Here is a 13,912-nt window from a genome sequence, read left to right as displayed (position 1 = left end):
TAAACTGAATCTTTTAGATTTGGGATGCTCCAAAAAGATACAGAAAACCTAAAAAAAATATTTTTTAATAATTAAAATTTAACACATATAATAACTTAAATTATGTTATTTTTGTCAAAATTAGATCAGACATATTAATTTGATCGAAAATAGTAAATCAAATTTTGAATCGATCTAAATTAATATTATTTTTTATAAAAAAAATGACTACAATACCCTTATTATATAAAATGACTAAAATACTCTTATTATATATATTAATTTTGAGAATTTTAAATTCTAGCCCTTTTCTTCTCTATCGTTATAGGGTTAGAATTTAAAGTTTTCAAAATTAATATATATATATATATATATATATATTAGAGATATTTTAGTTATGTTTTATAATAGGGATATTGTAGTAATTTTTTATAAAAAATATTAATTTATATCGATTTAAAATTTAATTTATTAATTTTTTTACTAAACTAATTTGTCTAGTCTAATTTTAATAAAAATAATACAATTTAATTGATTATATATGTCAAATTTTAATTTTTAAAAAACAACTTTAAAAAAAAGACATTTTTGACATCGTTATCTAAGTGGCCCCCTTTAGATTTTATAGTTACTAAACTTGATTTGTTTTGGTTTAATTTAATATAAATATAATTATTTGATCTATTCTATTATTAAAAACGATTGTGTAAAAATATTTGAGTGATTATTATTCTATTTCTTAAATTTAATTTCATTGCAAGAAATTTATGGATGGTTTCTCTAAATTTTTAAAGTGTATAATTTTGACACCACTATCTAAATTGTGAAATAAAAAAGATTAATTTTTTAATATATATTAATTAATAAATATAATTTAAAATAAGAGTCTATTTTATTTCGCTAAATGAGATCAGGAATTCAAAAGACAAAAGTATCAATCTATTTTATTTATCAGCCCCACTACCCCATTTTTGTATCTTGCTGAAAGTTTCTGAGAAATCTTGTTGTAGAGCGATGTTTTTTTCTCTTTAACTAGTAAGTTTTTTATACTATTGTATGCAGAATCACGCCATCAAGTGTCTCTTCAAACAGTTAATTTATTACTTGAAACTCATGGGGGAGCAGCATGGTAAGTTCTTCTTACCAGTATTCTGAATTGGTTATCTACTTTAGTTTATTTATGCTCTGCAGTCATTGTCATGTATCAATAAACTGAATTGAAATCAATATTTATATCTTCTTTGCTGGGTTTGGTCATTAGTGCAGTATTTGGTCTGCATTCATTGCAATAGAGTTTAATGATAGTGCATGTTTTTATGGGGTAGCTTGACAGATAAACTTGATGGACTGTTAGTCCTCTTTGACCGAAAAACTATGTTAAATTTATCCGAAACTTATCCATAATTATCCCTATATCTCTGGCTGTAGGGCACCGCCTATGGCATCTGTCACCATACGCAATTTGTTGCTGTATACCACAAATGAAAGCTGGGAGGTAATTATGTTTCAGGTCGTGCTTATAATTAATTTGGGACCCTTGGTATAAATATTATTGAAGATTTTTTTCCGTTTGCATTATCGTGCTTACAATAGAGGATTTTGTCCATCACCGAAGCTGGTAAACAAAAGTTTGCACAAATCGACGATGGAACCGACATTAACTTTGTTCGAGGAAGCAGTTGCAGATTCACAGGAAAAGATCAATGCCTTAATCAGCGATTTTGGTATTTCAGAGTTTTCTGGGCAGCAACTTACCATTGCTAAAGAACTCAGTCAAAAGATTGAATCAATGGAGGGTTTATTGAAGCAATTATGGAATAAAACCTAGTCCCATTCATATTTGTATGTAATTAGAATTTAAAATTGTCCTTTTTCTTTATTGATATATTTTACATAGATCACAATTCTTTGTATATAGCAAAGATCATATTGCCGAGTGTTGTATAAAATAGTTAGAAATTAGGATTCTTCATTATTGTAAGAAAAATTTTGTTCGGTTGAGCCTGTACTGCTACGAAATAACAATTTTGGTAGCTTGCTTTTATCTCATGAAATTTTCTTTTGGGTGTTTTAATTTGTTCACGTGTAGTACTGTATTAAGAAAATGGCTGATTTTTTTGGTTATGGAGGGGGTGTAGGTGTTTTGCAGGATTATGGAAGATGGAAGTTTTACACCGTTATGTGGGACAGCTTTTTTATCAGAGTTGGTATGGAGAAATCGGACTCTCCGTGTTCTTTGTTTCCAAAAATTTATATGCAAATCGGATGGTCCGTTTTGCTTAAAGGAGATGAAACTCACATAATGGAAATCGGACCCTGTAATTTCTCATTGAACAAATCGGACCCTGCGATTTCTTTGACATTTGAGTTTTTTAGTTCAAACAGATGAAATAGAAATGGTTGAGGGAGGAAGAAGATGAAGGCTTCGAAGCTGGCTGGGGAAGAAAGAGAAAATGAAATTCCTGGGTACGCATGCAATAGAGGAGGTTGGCTGTGTTAAATAGGCACCGGGTGCACCTGGACAACGACACGTGGATAGGAGTAACAACAAATTGAACGGTCCGCTTTGCCAGCAGGAACTCACACGGTCCGAATTGCGTCCACGGTCCAAGTTCTATTTTTTCTGACACCACCCCAATGTTAAGCACCCCTCCTCCCCATATCAGCATCTAGCACCAGCTATGCCTCCATATTAAAATTCAAAAGCGTCAGAAAATGTTTAATTAATATTTATCAAGTTAAAGTTGCTTTAGATAATGGATAGTGGAAATCCTCATTCCGTACATCTCCTCGTCAATTTGGGCATGAGCTCGCAGCCTAAATTATGAGGGAGAATGAATGGCTCTGTGACTCCATATTTCGCCTTGAAGGGAAAGCAAAGCTACATCTCGTCAAAGCAAAGGGCTTACCCCAAAAAAAGCCCTTTCTCGTTTATGGAGCGACCTGTGCGCAGATTTAAATGACAGGATTTGATAGTTTTCTCATTAATTCGGGATCCTTACCACAGCGGTGCCGAAGTTTGGTTACGCCTCAGGCTCGGGGGTCTATCCCGCGTCCCAAAATAAGGGTTCCCAGAAATGGAATTTCGCACCATGCTAAATCTGGGGGTGGCATAATAGCCGCGGAGTTGCTTATGATTTTTGATAGGAGTTGTGGCCGACCTGGGTTCCATTCATGGGGAAAGTAGCCCAGCCGATTACTATGTATTACTATTATATATTATCTGATAGGGATGTCACTTCAGCTAATAAATATTTATTTTAGCAAGTTCTGATTAACGTGCACCAGCCCCTCCTGATGCGTCCCCTTCTTATACTATTCTTTCTCTTTCGAGTATGAGAAATTCCTCCCCCTCGTAGATTTAATGTTCTGTACGAAGAAGGCTAAACCTATTCATTTCGGGATAAAACCATGGGCAAAGCACAATGGATTTCTTTCTTCCAAAACTTGACTGATGATCAAATAGTCTGGAGAGCACCATGGCTGGCACAAGTACCAATCCTGTACCGTTGCGGGGATTACCCCTGGGTCATATTATTATTAGGGCTTTGGGGCGGCATCAGTTATGCACCAGCAATGCTTCGGCGGCAGCTGGGGTTGGGGTCATTAGAGTTCATCATCCCCATGACGCATGGTCTAAGAAAGTGGGAATTCACTTTCGGGGACCCAAAGACGGCTGATATAGTCAGAATGGTAATCGACTTTTGGAAGGAAACTCAGCGGATCAAGACAAGTCGATACACAAAGCAGACAACTCCAGCCTCTATGGCAAGCCACTCGTGGTAAAGGTTTTCTAGCCCCGATGGTGTTCAGACCAGAGTTATCAGCGCCTATGAAATTGGAAGCCCAATCTTATGTGGTCAAAACCAAAGCCGGGAATGAAGTGTCACACTCAGGATGGTCGACCAAGACTGCCTCCTTAGCAGCCGTCAATTAAAGGCTTCGGTACTAAGCTCACTGCTCCGGGAACCCTCTTCCATTCGGAGCACGCATCGTAATCGTACAGTAATATGTGCCCTACAGTAATACAGACGACTCTAGTTTTTGGTAAGTACATGCCAATTTTGAGTTTTGTGAATGTTAGTCACCGTCCTGCATAGTTGTGATAAACTCTCAGAGAAGTAGTTGTTCTTCAACAAATGGGACCCTGGTGGACATTAGTGCAATACAAGCATAGTTTCTTTCACCTAAAATGTTGCCAGACCTCTCAAATATCTGATACCTTTGTTATGTTTTCCTTCTACTAAATAACAATAACGAATACTGTTGCATTTTTCTAGTTGCTCTAGATGTTAAATTCAAGGTTTTTACCATTTTAGTCTTTCAAATTCAAAAATCATTATACTGATTTTCAAGATCCAATTTTGAGTACCATATTATTTACTTGAGTTAGCAAAGAAAGTACTAAGTTGCCTCTAATTTGTCGCGATGGATATAGGGTTAAACGGTGTCATTTCATTTTGTTTAAATAAGACAAAAATAAAAAGACAAAAAAAAAAAATTACATGATACACATTATTTTATCTCCTCATTCTCTAAAACGATATCGTTTTTGCCTTGTTTAAGTTCCAAAACGAAACATCATTTAGTCCTGTGTCTAGTGTGATAAGTCAAAACTAGCTCATTATTCGGTTCAAGTTCAAAGGACCATATAGTACCTGTAGCTGAATTTCAGAAACCAGAATAATAAATTTTGAATCTAAAAAACTAAACTGCTAAAGACTATAAATCTCAAAAACCATTATAAAAATTTAGTCTATAAAGTGCATGTAATTCTTTAATTAATATAGTATACATATTACACTTTCGGAGGGTTAGAAATCCATATTATACTTTAACTGGCTCATGTTAAATTAAGCCTAAACTTCACTCTATGACTAATAAAGATGAAACCTTTTTCCTAGATGGTTAGAAATTATTTCTCAAGGCAGAAAAAAGAATGTAAAGTGCTACACATTAAACTCTTTCACGACATAAATATACATCAACATAAAGTAAATTGAATAAAGAATATTGAGGGGGAAAGAATGTTAAAATCAATATTTTACAACTGCTGCTCTAGAAATGACTCAAAGTAGGAATCAAATTCTAAATGGGATACAACAATAAAGATAGTACAAAAGATATTTCTTATAACAACATTGCTTCGTGAAAGCTCCAGCCTCCAGACAAGTCTGTACAGAAATATTTGTTCGAGGATTGTTAGTACCAAGCCACTTCCACGATCAATGAAGAAACACATTCAATCATCCATCTGCAAATTTAAGTAAAAAAAAAAAAATCCACGACTCTAAGTTCAAATCTTAATTATGCTATGCTATCTAAGGGCATGTTAGTAAGGAATATAGTTTCAGTACCGCTTCCAACTTGAATCTATGGACTCTCTTCATCCGAACTACTGTCACCTATCCTCCTTTCAGCAATTGCTGGAAAGAGCCGCTGACGAAAATCAGAAGGTGGCGGACGAGTCTCTGAGGAAGATGATCCTTGAGATGTCTCTTGTTTTTGAGATTTCGCAGGCTTCTTCTGTGCATCTCTCACCTGCTTGCATGCCTTGTCCACCATTATTAAGAAGTCTCTTACTATTACAAACAACCGTAAGCCTTCGTCCTTGCCGGCCTTCCCATGAAAGTAATCACCAGTGCTCTTTACCAGAGCCATGACTCTCTTCTCTTCTTCCAGAAGTCTCACGACATCAGTCTCAGCATTCTGCACGAAACGTCTAATTGTGTCACTAAACCCTCTATCTTCCTCCACATTCTTCAGATCTTTGTTTAACAACTCTTTGGTTTTCATGAGACCATGGCCAAGTTTGGCAGTAGTTCCAGTTAAGGTGTCAGCATCTAGAATTGCTGCTCTCTTGACATTCTCAAGTTCGCTACTCAAGTGCGAAACCACCTGAAGGCCAATGTCACGGTAGCGATCTCCAGTTTCACTATCTTTAAGATCACTCACATTTGCCAGCCTGGCAGCTTTTATGCCTTCAGAACGGATAATCTCTTGAACCACAAAGTGTAAGAGTGTGGTCTTGCCATCTGTTCCTTTTACATCAGATAGTTTCAGGAGTGTATCAAGCTTAAATGCTTGTGCACCACCACGGAATGTTCCATCATTCATACGGTTGCCAGTTTTGAGAACAGCTTCAAGAAGCTTGAGGAACAGCCGGCTGTTTCTTAGTTCCTTACAAGCAACCTGACATATCGGATGAAGGTGCAAGAAGAATCAGATTTCAGGACAAGAAAGGAAGGGGTCACACAAAAGAACCAGATGTGAGGGCATCAATTTGAGAAACAGCCGGGTTAGTGAGTGCGTGGCAATCGCAGAACACACTCTTGTTTATGTCTCTGTATAATTCACACACAGCATAAATCTAACTCCTAACTTCTAACTTGATATAGTTAAACAGAACACTAAAAGTTTATATCTCCTAGATACCACATTTTAAAGGATGCATATTCTTTATGGGATTAGTAACTGGAAACATACTCAAAAAATGATAAAAATTGCGTACGAAGTTATCAGACTTTATTTTGTACTGCATGAGTATTTCATATGAAGGGGAGAAAAATGTACTTGAAAATGTGAAACTATGAACTAATTAATGCCCACAAATTATAGGTCTAACCACTGAAAGAAAAATAATCAGCATATTAACTAATAATTCAACAACTGGATTATAGAAATAAAAATATGTAGGACATAAATGAGTCAGTTTAAGGACTCACTATCCCAGTTACTCAAAGTTTACATTGTTACTTTTGCCAGTCTAATCTAAGATTGACAGAATGATATATCTTGATGATACAACACAACGACCTTAACAACTAAGCCTTGTCTTACTAGGTGGAGTTTGCTACATGAACTAAACAGCACCATAGTTTTCTACAATATAACAATATATCATGTTTATTGGGGTGATATTCCCTCTCAAATCAGTTTATCATCTTATTTGGGAAAATCAAACACTTCAAAACTACAAAATTTTAATGCCATGATCATGATTTAGATATTGTACCTCTAGAACTGCAAAAGACTCGATAGTAGAATTGAGCTCCTCTTTAAGTGTACTCATGAAAAGAAGTGCTTCCATTCGCTTGAAAGCAAATGGAATGTCAACCATCGCTTTCAAGAACTGATCAGCAGGGCCAAGTTGAGATAGCTCACCAGTAAAAAGTCTAAGCTTAAGTTGTTCATCAGTCGTCGGTGCCATCTTCAGCAAGGTTTGGAGGAACTCAGCAGGCAGCTCATTTCCTATCAAACCAAAGACAAATTTCAAAGCTATTATACAAGTGGAACCAGAGACAAGTGAACATTTCTATATGATAAACAGATTTCATCATGATTTACCAAGCAAGCATCAGAAAGTGATCAATTCACTTGTTCAGAAAACAGTTGTCTGTACACTAACAAAGACTACCACGATCTATGCTCCTCCATACTCAACCATGATAGCATAAATCAAATAATTTCAGAACAATAATAAAACCTAACAACAGCACTACCACAATCTATGCTCCCCAAGTGCAGCAAAACGGTGCTAGATTCAAATAATCAACATGATACGGGTTGTCTATAATGTTTTAGGGCAGCAGTGTGACCATGCAAGGTTTTGTGTAACTTGTGTTCCCTACAAAATCTAATATTACTATCACAATAATCAACAGTTTCTTACAAAAAATTGAAGGACCAAGAAAATCACCTTCATAAAGTGCATCACATACTTCTTCCATTGTCACGTTCAATGCTCGCAACAGAATTAATAAATTCTGTGCTTTCTTCTTGTCAATGATCTGGATATACTGAGGTGAAGGGTCTTGGGCGGAAGACTCTTTCCCTCGTTGACCATTGTTTTTATCCACAGCGTTATAACCAAAAAGTGTTTCTATCATCTCCTCATTAAACCTGCAATTTTTTTCATCAGAAATATTACCAGCTAGTGATAAACTACTATCTTTGTCCAACAAAAAAAGCCTTTGGATTAATTTCTTACTGGAATGATCCAGACTTGATTTGATTCCAAACCATTGATTGATCAGAGTTGGCTTGAACCTTATCCCAGAAAAATGGCTTTAGCTTGGCTTTAGGAGCATCAGCTTCACTTGTGCCAGCTTCAACGTTCTCTGTAGCTTTTGGTTTGCTAGCCCCGATTGGAGGTGGGCGAGGAGGAGGTATACCACCCTTCGGAGGTGGCGGAGGGCGAGGACCAGGTTTGGCACCAGCTGGAGCTGGGGGCGGTGGAGGAGGACTAGGTTTCGCACCTGTTGATGCAGGGGGCAGTGGTGGTGGAGGACTAGGTCTGGCCCCAACTGGTGCAGGAGGTGGTGGTGGAGGATGAGCTCTGGCAGCAGCCAATGCTGGGGGTGGTGGGAAGGGAGGAGAATGTTGGGCACCAACTGGTGCTGGGTGTGGTGGTGGTGGAGGTCCAGGACGTGGAGCACCACCAACACCAACCTGTTGTGGTCCATGAGTAGCCAGGGCAGGGGCAGGGGCAGGGGCAGCGGCAGCAGCAGCATTACCGGAAGGCCTAAACGAAGGAGGCTCAGGGGGGAGAGGATTCAGCTTGCCAGGTGGAGGCTTTAAAGGAGGCATTCCAGAAGGCATGGTTCCTGTCCACTGGGAATGAGTTTTTACTTCAAATGGTGATCCCAAAGCAGCACTAAAAGCTCCTATTGATTGACTTTCTTGAACCTGGGGCTTCTTGTTGTCAACCAAATTATTACTTGATGATTGGAACCCAAGTTTCTCCCCTTTCATTGAATTTCCAAATCCATAACTGGAAGGACCTGTGAGATAAAAAATCAATTTCGCCAAGATTAGTACAATTCTTTAAAAATAAATAAATGAATGCCAGTATGAATATGATACACACCAACAGAGTAGTCACTCATGCTCAAGCTGAGAAGTGGCCTCTCATCATTTTTTCTACCTTGGCCAATCTTCGAAAACCGACCACAGAACATAAAGAGCAGTGCTGCTCCTATCAATGTCACCAGTGCAGTTATAACTACAGCAATAACAACTGTTTTCTTATTACTATGCTTATCTTCGGTTTTATTAGCGTCCGATGATGGAGGAGCAGAAACATCTGCATTTGATGTTGTTGGTGGTGTCAGTTTAGGAAAAAATGGTGACAAAGGAGGATGCAGAGGTCTAGAATCAACAGGTACCGGAGCAGAAGATGGGGCCAGACCAGGTCCAGGGGATGGTGCTGGACTAGGTCCGGATGAGGGTGCTAAATTGGGTCCAGGGGATGGTGCAAGACTTGGTGTTGGTGATCCAACAGCAGGTCCTGGACTAGGTGCTTCTGATATCTGCTGAAGCAAAACTCGACCCGAGTTTTGTCTGGAAGCACTAGATCCAGAAAAATGCAGTCCCCTATATGCAGCATGCCAAATCTTGGAATCATCATCATCTTCCCTCGATGGCAGTAATAGAAGATTATTTTTTCTCAAACAATAGACGCACTTTTCCTTGAAATGATAATGGCAAAGATTAATCAAATTTTTTATGTCTGCTTGTGTTAATGGTCGAATATCTGAACCAATTGTATTGAAGTTAACAGGCAATTCTTGTCGAACGCATAGATGGAGATCTTCTGCCTCTTTATTTAAATGAATTACATTTTTTGTTAATAGTACCTTTGCCTGCAGTAATTAAACATAACAAGTTTTAGTTCAAGTCATCATAGCAAATAGCAACAATTGAAGTTGAACACATATCATAACCTTTCTACATTCACAAATCTAATAAATAATCATAAAGCAACCAAAGCCGAGTCATTTACTGATGCGTGACCTTAACAAAACATTTTACATGAGAATTTAGAAAGTTAAAAAAGTCAATCAATCGTATCACAAAGTTAAACATTGAAAATGTATGACCTCTGGTGCTCCTCAAGAGACTTGGAAGACTAGACTCTACAACTAATATCTAGGAATACAAGCGAAAGCTACAACAAGAATGCCAAGGTGATTCACTTTGATAACAGAAATCAACGATGTGCAGGAAAATAGTGAGAAATGAAAACTCTTGTTCTCTTTTCTGTTCTTGAACACTTTCCCACACATGGCCACACAGGAAAGAGTTATGCAGAATATAAAGATTTAACAGTACAATCTTTACTAGATACCAAGCTGCTTAGTTTTGGATTAAAAGTGTGAACTTATATTTAGCTCGGTGAACAGGAAAGGTACTAGATGGCGTCTACTTGATAGATATTACTGATTAATGATTTTGAGATTGATATTATAGTCCGCAAAAGGAGTAAGCAGAGTTTGGTGCAGTTTCTAGCGGCTCTAGCCCCCAAAATCCACTCAAAATGTAACTTCCCGCTTTGCGAAGCAATCACAGATTTAGGCATAGATTGTAGCTGCCTATATGAGAATGAAACCGTGATCAGGTTAATCAGAGACTATCATTGGCAATTCACTTAGGACAAAGCAGCAGAGTCATGCCGCCCCAAATTGATGTCAACTCTTAACAGCTAACATCATAATTCGAATTGTCAAACTAACAAAATAGACAGGGTTAATACAATCAAGGTAAGAAACACATGAACCACTGAAAACCTCAAAATTTCGGAAATATGCTGTGTCCGCTTCAAAATTCTAAATATATATGTTAACCAAAAATAAAATCTCACCGTGTTGTCATCTAGCAATTCAGATGCTGGATCAAGCAATTGTCTAATAACACCTTGTGTTCCCTTCTTATCTATAAAGTTAACTGTTCCTACAACAAGAAGAACCAAAAGTACACAAAAGCTAACTGTCGCTGCGGCGGCAACCATATATCTCTGACTTCCCATTCCAAGCGCTTGATATGCTTCTCATTTCATCAAGGGCACAACACTACTGCACCTTCTTCAACCATAAATAGCCCAAAATAATAATTACAAAAAATAACAATAATTCTTCACTAGCCACTGCCAACGCAGTTCAACTCTTCACCCCCAAAATTACCAGCACCACCAAGGGTCTTGGACCAAAACAAGAGTTCCTAGATCAAGCACAATGATAAATAAGCAAAATCCCAATCTTGTCGTCTTCTTTTTTTTTTTTTTTTTAAATCGGAATTTGCCTCTCCAAAAATTTTCAACTTATTTTGATTCAGAACTTCAATCAAAACCTCACCAGAAATAAATAAATGAAACGGAGGCAAAAGCGTCTACAATGAGAAACTGTAGCAGAATCAAAACAATCCCAACAAAACCGTTGCAAGCAAGTGTTCGTTGCTAATACCAACTCAAACTTTTGAGAGATTCAAGAAGAAGGAGTTTTATGACAGGATCCAAAAGAGAAGCAGCTCAAAAGACCAAAAAATTGTTGACCGTGAAACGTTGACGGTGAAAATGTCGTGTTTTCCTTTTCTCCCCCTCCTTTTTTTTATATATATATTTTTTAAGGGAAAGAGAAAAGGTGTAGAAATGGTAAAGAATATTGAGAATGAATGCTCATTAAAGTCTAAAGAAGTTTCTTAAGAGCAAGAGGGTAGTCGGACGAGACGCGTAAAAGAGCCGTCCTTCAGGGTGTAAAAGTAGGTAATATGACTATATGAGTATGATTCTGGATGCTGGCTACTACTATTCTACCTCGACTCTTCTTCTCATGGGTATGCTATTTCTTGGCTAATTTTTTTTTTTTATATAAAAAAATATTGATATTTTTGTTGAAAATAAGATTATTTAGTGTAATTATAAATAGATAAATTTTATAAATGGAATATTAATACCCAATATGCTATCTTTTGTAATATATTTATAATACTATAATATATTTTAAATATTAATATTCAATTAAAACATTATGATCATTTCTATATTAAAAATAATTTATGCTATTTCTTGTTTCAATTTCAAATGTTATTTTTTAGGTCATCGCCTACTTCTCATAATCTCATAGGTAGACAATCCTTGCCTTTTTTTTTTATATCAAGGTTATAAAAACCGAATGGATTATGAGCTATTTTAATTATTGATTTATTGGTTTAAAAATTTAATCAATTTAATTATTTATTTGGTTGAAATAATTAAATTATAATAAAATAATATATAAAATTATTTTATCTTAAAAATAATTATATCTTAATTTTTAAATTTTTTTATTTAAAAAGTAAATATATTCTGTCTTTTAATTTTTTATATATATTTATTTTAAACTAAATATATTATATTAATATTTTAAAAATAAATATAATTTAGAAAAAAGAACAAATTGGTTTTTGAATTTTTATTTTGTGAACAAATTCGTTCCTTAAGATTTAAAAATATAAAAACGTCTTTCACTGTTCAAAACGCATGACAGATAGTTCTTCCGTGCAAAATACTCCCTCAGAGGTAACAAAGACAACATATGTGGCACTTATTTGGCATGCTATATGCCTATGTGTCGAAATGGTATCGTTGAAGAAGCTTTGTGTGTCCGTTGTGAAAAAGGTCTAGGACAAATAGGTCTCTATCACTTAAAACGACACCGTTTTAGCACATTGATTGTGGTCCTTGCATTTAAACATAATTTCAAAGAAGCCCATATGAACCCCACACAATTACCTGATACCCTAGCATACATATGTATGATCTTTTTCCTCCAAAAAACACAACAATTGATCTTTTCCATTTCTTCGTTTTTGTGGAAGGTTGCACTAGTAAAGCTTCGTAGGTGTAGTTTAGGTGTCGTGTATACTAGTAATAAGTACTTTTATTGCGAAACTCATTTTATTTGTGCTTTCTAACATTATTTGCTATGCATATCGTTAGTTGAGGTTTCTGAGTAATGTAGTTAGTGAGGGACATGAAAGATGGGTTATGTAGGGTTTAGGGTTTAGGTAGGTGCTGATTTAATGATGTTTAGGACTAATCCTGGTAGATAAGTTTGGTTCGGTGTTCACTATCTGAGTATTTTGTGACGAACAACATTGCAGATGGACAATATTTTTGTGGTTCCTATTTTTCATCATGGAGGTTACTTTTCAAGGGTTCCTACTGGTGAGTTAGTTTATCTACATGATAAAGTTGAGAGGTTCTCACCGATGGACTTGGATTTTGTAAATTTCGGTGATTTGATAACATTGTTCAAAAGACTGGATATCAAGCATACAAGGAGGCATACTGGTAGGATCCAAAGAGTAAGGATATAGAGTCAGGGCTGCATGTACTAAGGGGAGATGCAATAATCAACCAGATGCGGCAAGCTAAGATGAAAAACAAAGACATTGATGAGTTTTATATATTTTTCGATCATCCTATTGATGATCCTGGGCTTGCAGAGGGTGCTGGTAAGGAAAATGCTGAGGTAGAAGAAGATATCATTCGAATTGAAGTGGAGGAATTGGATCAGTCGTCGACTGAGCATGATAGTTATGAGAGTGCAGAGGATGAGCTGTATGCACCTCCACCTCTCGGTTATGAAACTAACAGTGAGAGTGGTGAAGATGGTGTCAGTAGGACTATAGCTGGCAAAGGAAAGAGGAAACAAGTGCCTGAGAGGTCTAAGAGAACGACTCAGCCTAAGAAACAATCCAAAAAACAAGCAAGACGTGTGTCTCAGAGAACAAAGTCTAATGCAAGAAAGAATGGCCCTACTCATGAGTCCGACACAGGTGGGCCTGTAAGACAGCCCAATAGAGCTAAGCCTGCAGGAGAGCCCAATGGAACTAGGGTTGTAAGGCGAGCACTTCTAGACTATATCAGTGATGTAGATACAGATGATGATGACATTGTTTGGGAGTATGAATCTGAAGAGTTGTATACACCCATTTCATCTGAGGATGAGGTAAACAAACATCATTGGCCTAAGTTCAATGGCCAGTATAGTTTCGGAGAAGGAAGATTTGAACTTGGAACAAGATTTGTTACAATTGAGAGGTTCAAAGAGGTTGTAAAGGATACCTTTATTACTGAAGCCAGGGAGTTGGCTTAGATTAAGAATGACAGAGA

At 36.6% G+C, this 13,912-nt stretch overlaps 1 protein-coding gene and 1 long non-coding RNA gene across 3 annotated transcripts; one reads left to right on the top strand and one right to left on the bottom strand.

Moving 5' to 3' along the window:
• Positions 1-954: 954 nt before the first annotated feature.
• LOC112737829 (uncharacterized) lies at positions 955-2,021 on the top strand. The gene is made up of 3 exons (XR_011869513.1): positions 955-1,108; positions 1,408-1,474; positions 1,573-2,021. It is a non-coding gene; the product is annotated as an uncharacterized lncRNA (long non-coding RNA).
• A 2,938-nt stretch (positions 2,022-4,959) lies between these two features.
• Positions 4,960-11,593, bottom strand: LOC112737828 (formin-like protein 5). Of its 2 annotated transcripts, none has more exons than XM_025787957.3 (7): positions 10,622-11,593; positions 8,849-9,623; positions 7,970-8,762; positions 7,679-7,881; positions 6,995-7,230; positions 5,337-6,171; positions 4,960-5,233 (listed from the first exon to the last, which is right to left on the bottom strand). In XM_025787957.3, exons 1-6 carry the CDS (start codon positions 10,784-10,786, stop codon positions 5,353-5,355), a joined length of 2,991 nt encoding a protein of 996 aa, XP_025643742.1. In that variant the 5' UTR covers positions 10,787-11,593; the 3' UTR covers positions 4,960-5,233; positions 5,337-5,352. The 2 variants fall into 2 exon arrangements, with proteins under 2 accessions (XP_025643742.1, XP_025643743.1); XM_025787958.3 differs by having other exon boundaries at positions 4,960-5,153.
• Between the last annotated feature and the right edge of the window lie 2,319 nt (positions 11,594-13,912).

This window comes from Arachis hypogaea, chromosome 13 (assembly GCF_003086295.3).
Source record: "Arachis hypogaea cultivar Tifrunner chromosome 13, arahy.Tifrunner.gnm2.J5K5, whole genome shotgun sequence".
NCBI classification, from domain to species: domain Eukaryota; kingdom Viridiplantae; phylum Streptophyta; class Magnoliopsida; order Fabales; family Fabaceae; genus Arachis; species Arachis hypogaea.
Note: the sequence above shows the minus strand (reverse complement) of the source record. Positions and strands in the feature narration are given on the sequence as shown.

Coding starts and splice junctions, on each gene's coding strand:
- LOC112737828 (XM_025787957.3), bottom strand. CDS start 10,786: ATGGGAAGTCAGAGATATATGGTTGCCGCCGCAGCGACAGTTAGCTTT. Junction 8,763..8,848: donor CATGAGTGACTACTCTGTTG/GTGTGTATCATA, acceptor TTTATCTCACAG/GTCCTTCCAGTTATGGATTT. Junction 7,882..7,969: donor ATCAAGTCTGGATCATTCCA/GTAAGAAATTAA, acceptor AAAAAATTGCAG/GTTTAATGAGGAGATGATAG.